Source organism: Nelumbo lutea, chromosome 5 (assembly GCF_056320005.1).
Source record: "Nelumbo lutea isolate HS-2025 chromosome 5, American lotus-T2T, whole genome shotgun sequence".
NCBI lineage: Eukaryota > Viridiplantae > Streptophyta > Magnoliopsida > Proteales > Nelumbonaceae > Nelumbo > Nelumbo lutea.
The window spans coordinates 55,520,223-55,542,009 of record NC_142688.1 but is presented as its reverse complement, the minus strand read 5'-3'; the positions used below and the strand labels follow the sequence as shown (position 1 = coordinate 55,542,009).

The following is a 21,787-nucleotide window of genomic DNA, read 5'->3' as shown; positions in this document are numbered from 1 at the left end:
TAGAAAATATATATTCTAATATATTTGTATGTATATTATTGTTTATATCTATCTATATATATATATTTATAAAATACATATTTCAGTTTTAAATATATTTCCAAAAAAGTAGGTGGCCATGGGGGGTATGGATGAACTTAGAGCTGAAACCGACCTAACCCGACTCAAACCGACCAGGTCGATTTTGCTTAACACTGGGTCAGTTTTGGTTTCCATCTCAGGTAACCCCAACCCGACCCGTGAACAGCCCTAAATAATGTAGGAAAATATAAGAGCAGACTAGTGACAAATATCTAGTGACTCTAGTCATAGGAAGATTTTAGAAATCAAGAGTGAGTATTATTTAGTTAAAATCAAAAAGCTGAACTAAAAATTTCAATTTTGGATTTTTTTGGTTCAGTTATTTCCATTTTTAGTTTCAATTTTCATAATTGAAAAGTTGGTTAACCAAATTAAACCAATTTCCTTATTATATAGTGAAAATCTCTTAAGCTATCTCTAAGTTTTAGGAAATGGACTAAAACTTTCCCTATTATTTTTGAAAATCCCTTTATATATATATATCCCTACGTTTTCTAACAATTGACACATTAAATAATAGAAAATATTGGAATGCCTATTTTACTCTTTATTACTCTTCAAAATTTCAAATGCATACCACCCTTCATTGTTATCTTTCTGTGTTGTTCTTCTGAGTTCCATCTCTCTCTCTGGTCTTCTATTTGAGACCCCTCTCTTCCTTTGCCTCATTCCCAAACCATTGCAGTATTAAGGGAAACAAAATGGACTTCACTTTTTTTTTAAAATGGTTAGGTCAGTAATGTAATTAATTTTTATGTAGGTCAAAGTAAGGGAGGTTAAGGATTCAGATTACTTTTTTGGAAAAACAAGAGTCCACTATTATTCTCATTGTTATTTTCTAATCTACTGAAAGAGTAAAATATAGTCTGGCTGTACGTCATTGCTTGATTTTAATCTAAAACACAATGTAGAAAACTTTTGACATACTTAGATGCCAAAATGTTACACTACGATTTTATTAGAATCTAACCACATGTGTTTCACCTTGGAAAGCCATCCACGACTTATTAGTTGGTTCTCTCCTATGATCATGTATGATTTGAACTCAGGCAAATTCATAAAATTCTTGGAATAGACTTGGGTGGGGACTTTCCCATTGAAGGATTAGTTTCCATCTTTGTATTCTTTCTTTAAACTTGAGGCCCTTTCACTTTTTGGTAAGTTACTTACCCAAGTAAATGCAGTTACTTGGGTAAGTTTTTCCTGGGAAACACTTACTCGGATAAGTGCTTTTACCCATATTCTTTAGTTTCTCATGTAAATAAGGCAATGACCATTTAACCATAAAAATCTATTATTAAAAGGGGCATTTTTTGTCCCATTCAAGTGTTGGCAACTTTCCCCCTAGGTGGGAAACTTATTTACCCACCTAGGAGATGGGTATCACTTACCACTTACCTAGGTAAGTGATACACAAGAAAATAAACTTTCCTTGGCCTCCACATAAATCTGAAAAAAAGAACATGGGATTCTTGGTCAATGGGAACCAAAATCCCATTTACCAACTTTCCCTCTTCTCAAAATCCAAAAAAGGAACAACCCCTAAAAATGAGCCCATATCCTCCTTCATTGTCCCTTCATCCTCAAATCTAGGTTTGGTGCAAGCCAATTCATCCTAGGGTTGGAAGTTTTTGTTGGGAATTATTTTTGAGTAGAATGGTCCTTTTCTCTCTTCGAGCTTGGTTGGAACCCCCTGTAGATGGGTAGAGTCTTTTTTTGTTCTTCTTTTTTCAAGTGGCACGTGAAAAAGGGGTAGAACTGTGTGGAGATGCCTAAGGGCTGCGGTGTGCTAGTTAGTTTGGGAAGAAAAGAATTCAAGACTTTTTTTTTTAAAGGGAGAGAAACATTGAAAATTTGATAGAACTGATTCACATTAGGGTAGTTCAGTGGCTGAAATCATCAGACCTATTCACAGATTTTACTGTAGATGATCTGCTAAGGAATTGGAGAGAGATTGCTAGTAGTGCCCATGTCAAAACGGGTCTAAGTCTGTCTTTGACTCCTCCCCCCAGTGGATTTATATAAAAAGCTGAACTTTAATGGTAGTAGTAGAGGGAGTCTTGGGCAGTTAGGCATTGGGGGTGTATTTAGGGATGAGAATGGGACTGTTTTATGTTTGTTCTCATTCCCAATTGGGAGTGGCGATTCTCTCAAGGATGAGATCTTTGTAGTCTTGGAAGGTTTCCAAAGAGTTGGATATGAACATTAGAAGGCTTGCTATTGAAGGGGATTCAGAGGTGGTGGTAGGTTGGCTGCAAGAAGACAAGGCTGGATTATGGAACTACAACAACAAATGGAGAAAATTCAGATGGCTGGTTAAGGACATGGAAATAAAGTTCAGTTGGGTGAAGAGATCTGCTTATTGATGAGTTGGCCAAGTTAGGGGTGGTCAGGGAATCTATATTTTGGGCTCAGTTGTAAATTTGTAATTCTGGTTTCTCATTGTGGGGTTCATAACTCTGCTAGGGAGTTAAGAGAGTTTATCTTCCCCTTTGTATAATTAATTATTTTGATTAATTAATGAAAGTTTTGTTATTGATAAAAAAATATGACAAATGAAAACATTTAAAAATAATAAAAAAGAAAAATAATGAAACTGGAAAAATCCCAGCCAAGGCACTCAAATTCATCCTAAAATCACCGTTGGATGAGGATGTGATTGACTGTATAAGCTGAAAATCATGTTGAGTTATGGTTGGGTTTGAACTTGCACCTTTAAGACCAATTAATTGTGTTGTAGCTTTGCAACTTCACACAGTTACGGATTAATGTTTAAAAAAAGGACATACAAAAATGTACGAATAAAAATACAAAAAAGTATAAAAAAAATTGGCATATGTATTCATAATATTAAAAAGTGTGAATAACGATAAATGACTAAAATACTAACAAAAAATATAATTAATTGTCTAACATCTGATCCACCCAGATCATCATCATCAGACAAATAGAATTAATTGTCGATTGAGGATCATACTATTTTCACGTAGATGATTTATTAAATTGTAGCCGTTCAATGGTGGGTCAGGCACCACCTAGATGTTACAATGAAGGAAGAATTTCCCATAAATTTGCTTAACAAGCTTCCAAACTAATAAGAAAGGAAAATGTTTGCACATGATCCAGCAATAACCAGCAATCTTATTCACGGGAGATCACATGGACCACATGTAGGGAACTGGAGAAGTTGTCACGGTTGGAAGCTTGTGAGGCTCATCATCTAGACCACATGTCTAGGTTGGATTCTTCTTCCGATGAATAAAGCAGACCCACCTAGCTATATAGCTAGCTTAAAAGGACTTATTAAGCAATTATGTGATGGTATTGACTGGCCCTTCTTGTTGGAATGCTTGCTGAAATTGTTTGTTGGTAGTAGATCCCATTTCGTTTTAAAGCTTTTTATGCATGATACATTACCCCACTTAATTATTTATTTGTCTTTTTTATTAAAAGAATATCAATTGTTATTACTATATTACCCCATACCTATGCCAATGTGTCATGCGAAATTTTAAAACTGTCCATGTTGTTTGGAACGAGTTAGGATCACCCGCCAATGAAACATATTCCAATACTCTACCAACATAATCTGATATGACATTGGGATCCATCATAAAAGTGGGATATGTTATGCATGAGATTGGAGGTATCAGATAACGTTGGTAAAGTGTTGGAATGTGTTTTATTGGCAGGAAATCCAGCTCGTTTGAAACATGCAATGCTGAATCCTTTTTATGAAAGCATCTACATTTCTATGTGGAATCCAGTTAGTTCATAGAACCCATCCTCAAAACAATGGATTATATTATCTTAATTTGTCACAAATACATGAGATGGGCTATATGAATCTTGTTCTGCCATTACATTCTATTCAGCATTACAAAAATTCTTAAATTATGAACCCTTAAATCATTTTTTAATAAATCAATGCATGTCTTTTTTGGTCCCAAGCCCTTTAGGTTGCAATAGATCATCATTTCCTTGGATTGGTGCCATGGTTGTTATTCTTTACACACAACCAAACCATCTTAGTCTACTTTTCATTATTGTTTTATTACTTCTATTTATCTATAATATATATATATATATATATATATTTATTTATTTTTCATATATTGATTCTGACATCTATTCCATTTGATTTTTACCATTTTGATCCATTTTCCTTAAGTCTGCCCGTCTTTCTGATCCCTTTCAACAATGCACGGTTACAAGTGCTGTGAGATGGGTATGAGCACCATTTTGTGTGAAGAAATTTGGGTTCCTTTTCTTCACCTCCCAACACCCACCTTATAACATGTTGCAGCCTCACATCAAGAACATGCAACTTCCGTATTTGTATACTTTCAAGTATGACGGATGCACGGTTACAAATGCTGGAAGGTGGGTGGTGTTAGGAGGAAACTTGGATTCCTTTCGACTTGTGATAGATCACTTATGGAGCTATAAACGGTATTCTCTACACATGATGACTAAGTTATCTTAATCTACGTCCCCACATTCTATCATTTCACTTATCTATTATATATTTGTTATTTTATATATTAAATATTAATTCTAGAGGTCTAATCCATTTGATGTGGAATATATTTTTTTGAGAAGATTAGTGACGCTCATACTCATAAATTGTCCTATCCATAGAGAATCCTTTCAGATTTACATTAACCCAAAATCTATGCAAATCTAATAACCGATTTTGTTTTGGAGAGACTAGACTTAAGAAATACAATAACACAAGAAATCACCTACTCTTCCACTTAATTGAAAGGTTAAGATTCATGAATGGAGATTTGCTTTCATTTTCTCTAGGCAAGTGGCTGCTTTCTCTGGTAGTAGTGAATAGTCAAATAACATAGATACTTCTAGAATCGTTCTGACCATTGGTTTTTAGGTTGATGATTTAATTTAAATGAATGGCCTGTTTTGACAAAAAAAAAGAAAAAAAGTAGTCGAAAATTGTTGAACAGATGGACAGTTTGATCACCTGAATTAATGGATCATTGATCAATTCAACAGTTTTTTATTAGAGACCGGATTTAGAATAAAATAGACCGATTGCCTGGACAATTCCCAGGCCAAACAATCCGACCATCCATGTTAAAGGTGGTTAGAAAACACCACTGTTATGGACAATTATAAGTCTCATTCATTAACAGTTATTGACAAAGTTTATTTTGTTAAAGTTAGGAAGAACAAGAACTTAGTTGAGGTGTGTGTTGTTATGAATGATGGAACCCTTCTTTGCAAACTCAAATGGAGATGAAGGGTCCAACTCAGGTTCATGTTTCTGTGAACGGCAAGATGCATACCCATTTTACACAGCCTTGTGAAGAAGAAAAAATAAAAATAGAAGAGAACAAAATCCGATAAATTTATTTAGGGTCTATTTGACTCTCAGTTGACTGAACTGAATGGCTTATTGTTTTGTCCTTTAGTGTGTAAGCCATAAAAGTTTAATTGGGGCAATCTCCTTAATGCCCACAACATCCAACAGGCATTCATGCATTAATTAATCTAACCAGCTATAATACCGATAGTGTGAATAAGGCAATGCAACAATTAATTTCTTTTTTGTACTAATTTTCATAGAGGTGTTCTACAACAAGAGCACCCTCCAAAGCTGCAACGAATCTAAGTTAAAAAAGAGTGGGACCACCATCAAATAGGTCCTATTCTAATCAAAGCTAGACGGAAAAAAAAAAAAAAAGTAAAAAAACAACAGTGATTCTGATTAGATATATTTGGTTAGAATGTTAATAAATTTATGTAATTTGTAAATAAACTACTAATAAAAGTTCAAAAATAATTCAAATAGTTTAAACTACAGTCTACAGGTGATCTTGGTGAAGCCTATTTACTAGTCTAGCTAGTGAGGGGTCCCGATCCATAACAGTTTATTAGCAGAACTGCTGCTTTATTATTATTTGTTTGTGGAATAAAACATTCAGGGCCAAAAGAATCAAAACAGAATTTCATTTAGCTAAGCTCACAACATATTTATAATGACATTCACTAAGAGACAACAATTCTCCAAAAGCACTGAATAAGGCCATTCATTGGTAGGATTGTCCTCTTAGTGAGGGTCCATAACAGCTTTATTTAGTTATTTCTTTTACCATTTATTCTTTCTGATGGATTGGAGGGTAGGAGACAAGTGGGTCAGTTGTAAATGTATGGTAAGGTGAAGACGAGGTCTGGTACAGGGTGTGGGTACTTCTTAGAAATAACTCCACGCAAATATTTTGTGTATGGCTCATCAATCACACAAAGTTCAATAGTTTCAACTAACCAATTCAACCTAATGCTTATGTTATTGGGTGATGTCTCAAAATAGGTTTTTATCTTGTAACATGACTCTTATTAAAAGCTTATTGGACTTAAAGCATGGATAAACACAAACATAATTATACTTTATACTAAAATTTAATTAATTATAATGGAGGAAATGAAGATTAAACACTAAATCACTTGATTAAATAGGCTTTAATACCATCTCAAGATTAAACACTAGGTCCCTGAATAGGTTTCTATTCTCTAACACATAGATCACTGTCAACCCAAGTTTTCTCCTTACTAGAGGGCCCATTGAATTTGAGGTGAATCAACTATGATTGAGAGCAACCTTTGCTGTATATAATTCTTGTTGTCTCCTATACATTTGGTAGAGTTGGTTATTGAATACGTCTTGTATACATACCCAACACAATTATATATAAAAAGGTGGGGGTTTGTTCATGGAGAGAGAGATCAGAGAGAGAAAGAGAGAGACATAAGAGAGAGGGAGATGGGATTCCAGTTTCTCTTTTCTTTAGTTGTGGTTGGTGCTTTCAGCTTGTTCATTCATCTGTATAACATTCTCTGGGTTAAGCCTCAAAGGATTAGATGTGAGCTTCAAAAGCAAGGAATCTGCGGTCCTCCACCATATTTTCTTCTGGGAAATATTCGAGAGATGAAGGCGGCGAAATTGTCAGTTGCAAAGTCTACACCAGAAGGAAGCCAAGACATATTCCACAACTGCTCTTCCACCATATTTCCATTCTTCCACCAGTGGAGCGAGAAATATGGTACATCACTTACCTCTCTTTCTCTGTTGCTCTTAAATAAACCATTCTAAGCTTCTTAGAAAGCCAAAAGGTCTAAGTTCCATCCAATTTGCAATGATTTCCTAAATTTAATTGAATGGCCTGATTTTGTTTTTCCTTAAATTCAGTTTCTTTGCAATTCAATTCCATTTGTACTAGTACAAATGGATGGGAGTGCAAATGTGAATTTTGCACAATTTGGTCTGTTTTTGCACCAGCTTTTAAATTATTCCTCTTTAGTTGTCATTTTACTTCATAAGCACTGCAAACAAATAGAATAAAGGAAAGTCTACAACAAAATTAAACCCAAATTGGACTCTAGCTCATTTGCACCCATGAAAATCAAATTGCACTGGAAACAAACGAGGGCTTAGGCTCTGTTTGTTTGCATTTCAATTTCATTTGCACTACTACAAGGTGCAAATATGAAACAATGCAAATGAAATAAGGCAAATTATGAAACAATAATAAATCAGAATTCTCATTCAAATTATTGATATTCCAACAATTTTGCATCAATGCAAATGAAATTATGACTCAGTTTGGAAGAAGTACAAATACAAATATGTACAGGGCAAATACAACCAAAGCAATACAAAATACAAGGTTTTGTACTCTACATATTTGCATTTGTACTTGAATTTGTAAAGAAAGACCTATCTACTTTCGACCAACCAACCAATCAATGAAATGTATTCTTTGTGATGGCTTTATAAACTTGCCAACCCCATCCTAACAATTTCATCAAATCCACCCCTTTGATTTCTCAAGTTATTAGTATCTTATTGTACAGGGCAGAAGTACTACTCCACAGAATATTCTACAAAAAAAGACAAAACAAAATTAATTAAATTAATTAAAGAAAGAAAAATTAGATGTTATAATCCATTAAATAATGGTTCACGAGTAGAGCATTTTACTTTAATATATAATTTTTGGGTAATGAAAGTATATATCGAATATATTATTAAATTGAGACATCCAATTTATCTGGATCATTAAATTGAAATCCTAAGATCTAATAATAAAAGTGAGAATAAGAATAATGGTCACACTTATTAATTGAATATTTTGTTTAGTTTTTTTGTTAAAGGAAACAGTGAAGTAAACAGTTTCGATTCCTTGTTTACATTAATTATTTTTATTTGTTTATTTCCTATATCTCCAATCCTCTCACTATTCATTTCCAACTAGAGGGATTCACGGGTGTTAGCGCTAGCTATAGCAATGTTAGTTGACAAGCCCACCTGCCTGAGCACAAAATGACAGAAGTTAAAAATCATAACTTGGTGTTTTTGGTTGTTAAACAATTCCTATCTGCTCGTACTAAATCACTTTTAATACAATTGATTATTGCTTTCACGCTTTGTACTTCTTGATGCTAGCCACCCTTCTCTCAAGCAATTTTCTTTTCCCATTTGCTTTCCTACCTACCACCTGTCTGCTGTTGGTGATATTTATCCCAAATGAATGTATAAAATGAATATTTATTTGACTTTTTTCCTGGATTTCCTTTTCTCTACCGTGGTAATGAAAGTTATTGATGTAAACATTTCTTTACTACAATTCCATGTCAATAGCTGTCTTGGCTTTAAATTACAAAATACGAACCACCATGTGAAAAATCTCATCCATTTTTACATTTCATTCAACTTAAATAAGGTTTAAAATATCAATACATAATCGTTGTGTATTGTAAGGGAAATCTCTTAAATTATTCCAATGTTTAAACTTATTACTGCTTGTAAAACCTTTTAGGGGGCGTTCTTTTTTGGATTTTGAGAGGGGGGAAAGTTGTTCAATGAGATTTTGCTTCCCATTGATCAAGAACCTCATGTTTTTTTTATTTCTTTTCAGATTAATGTATGGACCAGAGAAAATTTATTTTCCTGGGTATCCTAGGTGGATAAATAACTTTCCCACCTGGGGGAAAAATTCCAACACTTGAATGGGACAAAAATGCCCCAGTTAATAATGGTTTTTTATGGTTAAAATGGTCATTTTCTTTTTAACTTAGAAAATAAAAGAACATGGGTAAATACACTTATCTAGATAAGTGTTTTCCAAGAAAAATTACCCAAATAACTGCATTTTTGTGGGCATGTAACTTACCAAAAAGTGAATGGGGCCTTAGGGGGCGTTCATTTTTTTTTTTTGGATTTGGAGAGGGGGGAAAGATGATCAATGGGATTTTGGTTCCCATTGACCAAGAATCCCGTGTTTTTTTTTTCAGCTTTATGTGGGAACTAGAGAAAGTCATTTTACCGGGTATCATTTACCATACCCTTCTCCTAGGTGGGTAAATAACTTTCCCACCTAGGGAAAGTTGTCAACACTTGAATGGGACAAAAATGCTCCTTTTAATAGTGGATTTTTATGGGTAAAATGATCATTACCTTATTTACATGAAAAATTAAAGAACACGGGAGAAACAATATATCCCATTCTCTTTCATTATTTCAAACCAAGTCTCCATTCTTTCCTTGATGTTGCAATGGTTTGGGAAGGAGGCGAAAGGAAAAGAGATGATTACAAATAAAAAACCAAGAGAAAAGACACTAGCAAACTCGGTGCTATTTTTATTGATTTACTAATTAGATCTGTTTTAGGTCTTGTTTTGTGATGTCAGCTCAATTTGATTATTGAGTTATAGCTCACAAGATTTTGATTTTTGTCATGAATCGCTTGAGGTTTTGTCTGTTTTTGTTTCTTGCAGTAGAAAAATGTACAACCTTGGTCTGTATGACCTAGATCTAGACCACTCTGTCTCAGTGGTCTGTGTTCAAAAATGGAGCAAGACTGACTGCTGTTAAATTGATTACAGAAACTCCAATAAGCTCCTTCCAAAAAAAAAAAAAAATCTGCACGTTGAATACAAAATAAAACATGACCTTACAGTGCAAGAATACAATAAGGTCTTTACAATGAGTACATCCACCGAAGAGTTAAAGGTTTTGACTTGGGGGACTTTTACAGAAGTTTTTGGCTTTCGGTTACAATAACGCCATTGATGAATACATTAAGGTCTTGAATTACAGCCCAGCCCATGGATTCATGAAAGGACAAGTGAGTTTTACTTAGACTATTTGAGGGCTTCACTTTCAACACCCCGAGCATGCATGTTGCTCTCATGGTACCTACAGGTGCTTCAGCTTCCATCGGAGGGCCTAATGTTCCCTCTAAGAATGGACGTGTATAGAATAGGAAATCCATGTTGGTACTATATTTCTACATTTAAATCATCTCTGCTAGCTGTTAGATTCCCTCTCTCTCTCTCATCTCATCTCATATTTTCCCACAGTTACTATTTCTTAGAACAAGCCTCTAGAATGGGCAAGGTTGGGTTGAGGACAAAACTGAGTTTTTGAAAAATTTAAAGTGTCCTAATGTCACATGCAAATGGAATGTGACAGAAAATTAGAGGGAATTCTCTTAAACATAACTTTTCAACATGTCAGTGAGCTTTTTATAAATTCTCTCTAACCTTTTCAAAACATAACTTTTCATTGACCCAAGTTGTCTACGTCAACCTAAATGCAAGTTTCACAACCAAACTGCTCTTGAATGATGAATCAGTTTATTAAATATTTCTTTGACCGAAATGCCCTCAAGTGCCCCAATCCTATTTCAAAGTTTCCTAGGGAAACGGGAATCTTAATTGATCGTCCTCAAACCTAGGGATTGCCTTAAGCGCCTTCCCTTTCCCTTAAGCGCCCAATGAATGGACGGTGAAGAAGAGAAGGGGAGAAGGAGAAGAAAGAAGACGGTGAAGAAGCGAAACCGGGGACTGAAGAGGAGACGAAAGTGGAGGTAAAGAAGAACGAATTTTTCTACTACTACGCCCACCATCCCATATATGTATACCCTCCTCAGATCTTAAGCGATGAACGTATGCTCCCGGCTTCGCGCCCTCCTTCTCCGGGGACTGGAGAGCAAAGAAGAACGTATGCTCCCGTCTTCATGCCCTCCTCGGTTCTTGTATGGGTGTCTAAATTTCACTTGTACAACAACAAGCGTCTAATTCCGTTCTTGACACAAGAACGATGCTCCCATCTTCACACCCTCTTCTTGCAGTACAACTCATTCTCCGGTCATCTTCTGCCGGAGTTCTCAATGTAGCTCAGATCTGGTTTCTCTCCTTTCCTCTCCCCCACCACTCAATTTCTCTCTTCTTTTCTTCAGCCTTCAACGACGCAAACCTACACCGGCGATGAGTATTCAGACTCACAAGAATGACCAGAAAGCGAGAGTAAGAAGAATTCAGACTCACAAGAATGACGCCAACACGTCTGTCATAATATTTTAATATTCACACTCATGCATGATGGATCGGACATTTAGGTTAAATAGTAAAATGGATCGAACATAATAAAGGGTAAAATAGTAAAATGGATGGAACATAACGGTTATCTCATGGTGAGTTTTGGACGTTTTAAAAAGTTATGGTGAGTTTAAGCATCTGTTTTGAACCGTTTTTCCATTAAAAAAAATGGTGTTTCAAGCCATGCCTTAGAAATCCGAAAGGCATGGCTTGGAGCAATGTCAAATTTAACGTTTTCTGGAGCTGCTGGGGAAAAAATTGTTGTTGCTCCAGGAAACGTCCTACCTGGCTACAATGATTCCAAACGAAAAAAAAAACACCATTTTTTGAGAAAACGATGCCCCAAGCCACACATCAGCAACACCGTTTTCTGAAAACGGTGATGCAGCTGTAGCATTGATGCCAAACATATACTAAGAGAATTCATAAAAAGTGATGGTGGGTTTTGGCTTACCTTTGTTTTTTTGGATGTTTCCATTGACCAAGAAACCTATGTTCTTTCTTCAGATTTATGTGGGGATCATGAAAATTTTATTTTGTTGGACACCAGTTACTCGTATGAGTGATACCCATCTCCCAAGTAAGATAAAAAATGCCACTTTTAATAATAGAATTTTATAGCTAAAACGATCATTGCCTTATTAACTTGAAAAATAAAAGAACATGAATAAATACACTTACCTAGATAAAATGCATTTACTCAAATAAATAATTCACGGAAAAGCAAACGTGTCCTAAGGGATTTTATAAACAGTAAGGGTGTACAAGTCTATTTCCTAAAGCTTAAGGGTAACCCTAGAAATTTTCTCTAGTTTTCATTTTTTGAACCATCTATGCATAAAAGAGATTGGGATGAATTCCCATTTTCAATCATTAATACCCTTTCTAGTATATTTCTGGTTTGAACCTTGGAATCTAAAAGTAAATTTATCTATGAGCATCACTTATTTGAATCGCATGATATTGAAATTTTGTGTTTCCATACAGTCTAAACCCTGCATACAAATGGGCTAAGCAGGGGGAGTGTGCTATGGAGAGATTTGATTTCAAGAATCAAGAGTGTGCTATAACCCTGAAGGGACATCAAACCTTGGTGGTTGTGTTAGTGACAACTGACAAGATGCGCTTAAGGCCCACTTGTACAGCATAGACACTGCTTACCTGTGATTTTGAGTTTGTCCATGCCTTGTGTCCAACATAGACCCACTTGTATACTATCTGGCTCTTTCTAGACCCATTTGTGTCCAATATTTGAAGCTTCAGTTTCTTACTATTTAACTATTTCTATTTATATGAACAAAAGAAAGAGATTCGAGTAATAGCTTCGGTTTCTGTACTGGGCCCAGTGAATTTGCTTTATCCACGTAGTTGGTCTTTCTTTTAGATTAAAGTCTACTAACAGCATATTGTCTGATTATAGCAATTGTAAGAATGGCAATTGTATTTAAGTAAAGATTGGGCCACCTCATAGCTGTCAATGAGTTGGGTCAACTCAATGGAACCGAACCAAATCAGACTGATTATACCAGTTCTGGTTCTGAATTTTGTCCTGATTATGTAATTAATAATAGATGAAAATATAATGTTTTCTTATAATTTTTATTACATTTATTTCTAAAAGGGTAAATTTCATAAACAGCACAATTGATAATTTTAGTTAAAAAAAAAAACTTGTTTTATCAATGGATAAAAGGTTAACTATTTATGGCATGTTTACATTAAGGTTATATCATCAAATGAACCAAGTTGTTATATTATCAAGTATAATTGGGTCAGACTCGATTAACAATCGGTTCAGTTTTAAGTATGATTTTACAGAACCAAAAGGATCTGGTTCAGGGCTGGCTCCATCCTGTTCTTGACCAGATCCGATCCATTGACAGTGGACCGTGTTCAATCTGATGCCAAATTGGTCTCATGGCATATTGGAGCCACTGACATGGAAGCACATGCTTTAATGGGCCACTTGTAGACTTTGATCCGACATCATCTACAGATTGAATAAACAGACAAATATAGAAGGATTCTATAATACACCTAGGAAAAGAAAACAAGGGAATACCACATTCTACAATTTCCTTACTAAGGGCCCTTTGGTTCTTAAGATATATTCGCCATTATAAATCCTTGTTCTTCCTTTTTTTTTTTGGGTAATTATAAAGCTTTATTCATTTGAAACTTTTACCTGTTAGCGAAAAAACAAAGAGTTGAAATTTGTTTAGTATAAAAAAACAAAAAGCAAAAGGACAAAAGACAAAGTAATGACTTAAATTAGGTCCGAATTCTATTGGGTCAAGTTGGTGGGTGACCAAAAAAGGGGTAATGTTTGCTCTTGTGTGATTTGAATTTTACCAAAGCCAACCAATTAAATTAGAGGTCAACAATCACAACAGAATTCCTAAAACTAGTAAACCCATAAATTCAATTAATTTCCTAACATTTACAAGAAAGGTTGTAAGGGTCCGGATCATGATCCAGACCCATTCTGAATCCGGTTAAATTAAGGCAGAGTGGCAGACACAAATAAATATCTTTTGTGAAAATCGGATCCGTTCCGGATCTACCCGTATCCCAACTCTAATATATCACAATTTATATATATTTTCGTTTGTTTGTTTGTTTATATTTATTTGTATGTAAATGGAATCTGAATTTGAGCTGTTTACAGCCCTGAACAGTAACCTTGCTCGGTTTGTTCTTATGGGTGCACATGAACCACGCCGGGTTTATGGGCACATTAATCACAACTCAATTTGGGGGGCATTCGGTAATGCTGAATCGACCTCTAAACCTTGAAAGTATTGCTTTTCCGATAGTTGGATGTCATTCGGTTGCACCTCAGACCGTTCTTTCTCTCCAGAATTCTAATTTTTGATAATAAAGTATTTTACATATTAATTATTATTCTATAATATATAAACCTTAATGATTCAATTAGCTTTAATTGACAATTCAAGCTCCATTTCCAGGTACCCACCCTCCAGAAGGAAGTCTGTTTAGGCAGACGACTTGATATTCTGAACTTTTTCCAACTTCCAAGCTTACCATAATTCAAGATTTTTATAAATCCCCTTTAAGATCCTGATATTTCAAAACTTTCCTTTTACATTCCACTGTAGACCTCTTCATATTTCTATTTTGGTCCTATTTTGTGTTTGTTTTGCCATACAGGACGGCTATTCATGTTTTCACTAGGCAAGATGCAGTTGTTATATGTGAGCGAACCTAATATGGTGAAGGAAATAAGCCAATGCACCTCTCTTGACTTGGGAAAGCCTTCATATCAACAGAAGGAGCTGGGTCCTCTGCTTGGGCAGGGAATTATCACATCCAATGGAGCCAAATGGGCCTATCAGAGAAAGATCATAGCTCCAGAGCTACACCTGGACAAGGTTAAGGTAAACTTTCCTAGCTAAAATCCTTATCAAACTAATGGGGTAGCATGGTAGAATCCCAGTTTTTGCACTGTAGCTTTTTGTTTCCAATAGCCAATACTCAATAGGGTCTTAAAATAAAGTTGAAAATTGAAAAAAAAAAAAAAAACCATAAGAGTGTTTTTTGTTGTAGTGCGAATTGATGTACGCAGTTCAGTTTTGCTTTTATTTGTTTGCAATTATGATTTGCATTCCTGTTTGATACAAAATTTGTACTTTTTGTTTTTTTTTTTTTTCTTACACTCACTGACAATGCATGCATATTTTGCATTCTAAAAACTGATGCAAATTTTGCACCACCAATCTTCTATACCAATTCTTTCTCATAATAAAGTGGGAAAAGTGGGAATCACATCATTTTGCATCCTACCTAATACCCTTCTACTACCTCTATTTTCTTTCATTTAAAGTGGAAGTCGCTTCATTTTACATTTCATAAACAAACTAGAACAAAAGTATATCAAAATTTGCAGTCGGTCAATTTGCACTCTCATGAATATTTTCTGCCATGTCCTGTTTGCTTTTATTCTTAAATAGCTTTTCTGTGGGTAATAGCTTGATACCATGTAGTAAAGAAGTGTAACATGTACTATTTGATATTTCAAAATATTGCAGAGTATGGTGGACCTAATGGAAGAGCCTATCACTTTACTACTCAATTCATGGAAGAGAAAAATTGAGGGTGAAGGAGGAATAGTAGATATAAGAATTGATGAGGATTTAAGAATCTTTTCTGGAGATGTAATTTCTAGAGCATGTTTTGGAAGCAGTTATTCCAAGGGAAAAGAATTATTCCTAAGGCTTAGAGCCCTCCAGGAGGCCATTGCTAACAGACGTTTGAAACTTGGAATTCCTGGCTTAAGGTATGACCTTTTGAGGTGTTTTTGAGTTTTTGTTAACCCCAAACCTTATTCTAGGTATGAGTTGCATCTTTTCTTTCATTTTATCCGTCTACATTTCAGTGCTGAGCACATCTGGATTTATAATCAACTTGCAGTTATGACTATCAGTGTTGATATCTGTTTGTACTAGTTGACAAAAGAGGTTAGGTCTTACAGGGAATAAAGTTGTAAGGCTATAACTTATTCTGAGAAAAACTTTAACTGTTGGGGACCAATAGTTAATGCTGTTGAGAGAATTTCTGGTTATCGTAAAATTGGATAAATTAATAATTATATCTTAATTTATTCTGACTAAAAATCAAAACATGGGCGTGAATAAATGAACTGCCCAGAACGTGCCCAGCCCAGCAACTGTCTCAACAGCCTATGCTGTTGGACCCAACAGCCAAAGTTAACCCCTTCTTCTGTGGCAGAATAAAGCTTGGATGCATGTTTATATATAGCCCAAAGCTGGCCTGGGTGCAGGCTCGGACTATAGCCCTTAATATAGGTGAAAAGTGGATCCTTGGCATCGTCCACAGAGGTGTCAATTGGACTATAGCCCTTAATTGTCCAATTTGATACAGTCCAATATGAATTCATTAGAAATGGGTCATGTCTAATCCAATCTAATGAATATTTTGTTTGGACCATTTTAGATTGGTTTAATTCAATGCCTGGATTGTTCAATCTATTTGAATTCATTTAAATTTAGATTGGTTTCAACCCAAACCCGGTTCTTTGACACTTATAATCTTATCATATATCAATGGACCAGATATTGGGTCAATCCAACCCAATCCAATATAAATTCCTTACAGATGGGCCAGGTCAATAAATACTTTGGATCATTAAGTTTGGATTGGTCCAATTCAATATGTCTTGTTGGTCCATTCAATCTGTCCAAATTGATTTTGGTTTAGACGGATCCAATCCAAAACAGTCCATTGAAACCTTTACGCCCAGCCCATTATCTCCCCATATGCATTACAAGTGGGCTCGGACTATTGCCATTAATTAATATAGTTATATAGGTGAAAAGTCCATCCTTGACCTGGTCGAGCCCATCATCTACCTATATGCATTACAAATACATTTGTACCTGTATTTGTTCTTGATTGTATATGTGAATTGTGTTTCAAAATTAAATATCAAAAACATGTTCTTGGATTTCTAGTTTCACAAACATGTTTCAATTTGGTCAATTATTATGATTAGGGTTGCAACTTGGGTGGGTTGGCCCAAACCCAACGTAAGGTTGGGTCGGGTTGATGATCGGGTTAGGGTTAGGTTGAAATTCTTGAACCCAACTTTAGCTCGGATTGGGTTAGGGTTGACCCCTCGGGATATATATATACTGATTTGTTTAGATGCATGATAGTTGTATAGCCCCCTACATACTATCATGCCTTTCTTTAAATCATTCACAGGTACTTGACTACTTGTCTTTTCCGTTTGTCTTATAACTTTTATGTGTGACCAGATTCAAATTATTTGCTTGATCTTATGAATTGTTATTAGTGATTTTATTTCTGTAATTTTATGTTTCATTATTGTTAATTTCATGAATTTATATTTTTGAGAAAAATTCTATCATAGGTCATGACTCATGATAAATAAATACTTATTTTCTACTAGATTTTAAGGGATGAGAAGGTTGGGTTGGGTCCAACCCAAGCCCAACTCAGCCTGAAGTTGACATCGGGTTGGTTCGGGTTGGATTAGAGTTGAAAGAATTAGTTAGGGTTAGGGTTAGGGTTGAGTAGGTCGGGTTGGGTTAGGGTTGGGATTGGGGATTTAGAACATAAGGTTAGCCTCAACCCGACCTAACCCGGCCTGACTTGCAGCCATAAATATGATGTTCCATGAATCATAAAATATTTGCACTTTAAAAACCATTATTTAGATGATTCAAAGAGCATGTATTGATTTTTGAAACAAAACTTACTTTTGTCTTTTAAAACAAACACATATATTTTTATTTTTTGTTTTCATTTTTTGCTGATGTGATGGTTTCAGAAACAAATGAAAATAAAAATAAGAACATTTGAACTTTGTGATATTCTGGTTAAATTTCTTTTTTGTTAAGATATACCTTAGGGTTTTTGCATTATGTAGGCTCGTTTTAGCTATGAATGCCAAGAAATATCACTTACTGATGTTAGAAATATAATTGTTTCTCAGATATCTTCCAACAAACAGCAATAGAAATATTTGGGGATTAGAAAAAGAGATCCACTCATCCATTTCAAGAATATTAGATGAACACAATAGCGGGAGATTTGAGAAAAATCTATTGCAAATGATCCTTGATGGCTCTAGAAATGGGGAGCTAGGGCCCAATACAACAGAACGATTCATAGTTGACAATTGCAAGAGTATGTACTTGGCTGGGTATGAGACCACTGCAATTTCTGCAACATGGAGTTTGATGCTGTTGGCTTCACATCCAGAGTGGCAAGCTCGTGTTCGTGCTGAGATATTACAAGTTTGTGGAGGTCAGCTGCCAAATGTAGATATGCTTCGAAGGATGAAATTGGTAAATCTTTAATTAAAACTTTGGTTTTATTCTAAGGGTCCATGGTTTTCCTTGAACATTATTCATATCTTCAAACACTAATTAGGCCCATTCTACAACATCAATTGTTTTTCTTATTGCCTGTTTCAAAAACGGATTAAAACCATGTTGTTTAAAAACAGTTTGTTTCTTAAAATGAAAACAGAAAAATATGTTTTTCATTGTATTGTGTTTTCTATTTTCAAATCTGAAACAAAAATTAAACATGTTATTCAATCTGGTTTCAAAAACATACTCTCATCTGATTATTCAACATCATATTTTTCAAATCATATAATTTCTTTATTAAAAAAAATTGCTTTTGTTTTAAAACCAATATTTTGTTTGCTCTAAAAACATGTATTATTTTTTGAAACAAAAAAACAATTTGTTTTCCCTTTCAAAACAAAAACAAAGTTAAAAAACATGTTTTTTTTTTTTGCTGATGTGGGGATTCCAAAAACAAATGAAAACAAGAACATTCATGCTGTACAACACCCCCTTAATTGATATAGAAATGTCTTAAAACCAATGTTGTTAAATTTAGGCCAGACCGGATGGTTGAACCTTTTGAACCAAGAAATGAGAACTGACCAACGATAGGGCTGCCAATGACAGAACCAAACTGGCCCTACGACCCAAGTACCCAACCCAATTATATAGGGCCTGGTTCTACATTTTGTGTCCTACATCAGGATTGGTTTTGGTTTTACTCAACCAATTTAATATAGAACCAACTATAATATAATTGTATATGTAGTTAAGCATATATATGCATATTAGTATATTATAAGAATATTCCTAGTCTAATGCCTATTTTTTTTCATGATATACTTGTATATTATCATATTATGATGTTCAAATCATAGTTTTTAAAAATGAACCGGTGACCGAACCGGTCAGGGGCCCGGTTGCTGGTTCGAATGGTCCGGCCGTTCAACCTGAACGATTGGCCTGTTCTGACAAAAAATTAAAAAAATTAGAAAATGATCAAAATCATCCGAACGGTTAATTGGACGATTCAACAGTTTGTTGACCAAAATCAACGATTTTGGAGGAAAAAAGCAGTTTTGGAGGAAAACGGAACCAGTCAGGTGACCGATTCCCAGTTTTTCTGGTCTGACCATCCAGTCCGGTCTGGTTTTGAAAACAGTGGTTCAAATATATTAATTTTTCTTTTTGATAAATATGTTCAAATATATTAATTTAACAACTAAATAAGTTTATCAAATTACAAGCTCAAATATCAAGTCAGACCTAACACTCCCATTAGCAAACATATAAGTTCTGGACCATCTACTCTAGCTCAGAACAAATTCTGCACATTTAGGGGGTGTTCTAAAGCGTGAATTGTTTTTTTTTTCATGGTTTTGAAAACAAATAAAAACAATTTTGTTTGGAAACATATTTGTTTCTTAAAATAATAAAAAAAAAAAAACACAAGAAGCATATTCTTGGTTGTGTACATGATTTTGGTTTTCAAAACAACTGAAACCAAAAACATGTTCTTGAATCTAGTTTCAAAAATGTTTTCATCCGATTATTCAACATCATGTTCTACAAATCATATAAATTTTATGGTAAAAAATTTGTTTTCATTTTAAAAACCAATATTTTGTTGGTTTGAAAAACATGTACTATTTTTCAGAATAAAACCAATTTAGTTTTCACTTTGAAAACAAAAACAAAGAAAAACAAAATTCAAGAATATATTTTTGATTTTTTATGTAACAATTCTGAAAACAAATGAAAACAAAAATTCTACGGGTCAAAGATTATACTAACAAAATATTGGTTTTTATGTAACAATTTAGAACACCTCCTTTAAAGATTATACTAATTGCCAGAACAGGTTCTACGGGTCAAAAACCGAGTCTACCATGAACTAGACTAGAGTTATTGATAGCACTAGTTACCAAAACAGTTTTTGGCTTTCCTGGTTCACCAGTGACCCAGGCATTAAAATGGTTCTATGTACGGTTTGAGTCACAACACTGCAAATTGAAACAAAGGCTGTATTTGAAAACAATGCAAATAGAGTGTAAATCCCGGTTCAGGGTAAACTTGCACTCTGGTGCACTTTTACTTGTGTTTGAAACATTATATTTATGCATTGACAAATAACAGACTAATGCATATTTACATTGATAATAAGATGTAAAAGTACATCAATAAAAAAGAAGTAATTTTGCATTCAAGTGGGCTTTTGACAAAAAAAAAAAAAAAAAAGCATACGCTTTATTAAAATTCATGTTTGCATCCATTACAGCTAAAAGTCTGTTTGGTAAGAAGATAAATTTGTCAGTGCAAAACCAACTCAACATTACAATTTACATGAACTATTTTACACACTACATATTTGCATTGTTTTCTAACGCAGTCAAATAAAATTCCTACAACAATTCAATAATCTATTTGTATGGATGCATGGATGGAAGTTAACAATGGTGATTCAAGAGGCATTACGTCTATACCCTCCAGTTGGAGTGTTGACAAGGGAAGTTTTCAAAGATATGAAATTTGGAGAAATCCATGTTCCAAAGGGCGCTTTCCTTTGGATTGCAGTTGCAATATTGCACCAAGACCCTGAATTTTGGGGAGCCAATGCAAATAAATTTAACCCGGAGAGGTTCATCAATGGATCAGTTGGTGCATGCAAGTTTCCTCACCTGTACATGCCATTTGGCTTTGGGCCACGCATTTGTCTTGGACAGAACTTAGCCATGCTAGAATTGAAAATGCTTCTGGCTCGCATTCTATCAGAATTCTCTTTCTCATTATCTCCTAAATATTGTCATTCTCCTGTGCTTGGTCTGGTTATAGAGCCTGAATATGGAGTCAATCTCCTTGTACAAAGGTTGTGAATTGTGAAAACGTTTGTTGAAAAAAGAAATTGATTTGGTATATGTATTCTGTAATATGATTCATGTCACTAATTAACAGGCAATTCAACTGTAATTTATAATTTTATAATATTATTCCCTTGGTTATTAAACCTATTTTAGCAAACACTGGACAATGATGAATCGTATTACAAAATGATGAACAGAATACTTTCCATATTTCCTTCTTTCTTTTCTTTAATTTCTTCCCCTTCACTAAGATGTTCTGAAATTTCTTTAGTTTTTCTTCTTGCAATCCTTGCTCTCATGCCCAATTTAATGGCATTCATCGTAGTAGAGAGGGACATTTTTATAAATTATTTTCTGGAAAAAAGTCATCCTTACCAATTCCTATCCAAACCTCAGCAATTAAAGGTTTGGAGATGTCTACTTCAACACACACCCATGCCATCTTTGGCATAGTACATTGGAGAGTTGCAACATGAACTTGCAGTACTTTCCCAATATTACCTGCAATTGATTTGATGAAGTCCTCACCGAATAGGTAAATGGGACGAAGTCTAGGGAGGTTAATCTGAAGTAGAAGAA

General features: G+C 34.6%; 1 protein-coding gene across 1 annotated transcript; it reads left to right on the top strand.

The window, feature by feature from the left end:
• Nucleotides 1-6,781: 6,781 nt before the first annotated feature.
• Nucleotides 6,782-21,355, top strand: LOC148852524 (cytochrome P450 714C2-like). Its single transcript, XM_088943491.1, has 5 exons — nt 6,782-7,145; nt 14,656-14,882; nt 15,534-15,781; nt 17,984-18,338; nt 20,795-21,355. Exons 1-5 carry the CDS (start codon nt 6,866-6,868, stop codon nt 21,218-21,220), a joined length of 1,536 nt encoding a protein of 511 aa, XP_088799617.1. The 5' UTR covers nt 6,782-6,865; the 3' UTR covers nt 21,221-21,355.
• The last annotated feature ends 432 nt before the right edge of the window (nt 21,356-21,787 follow it).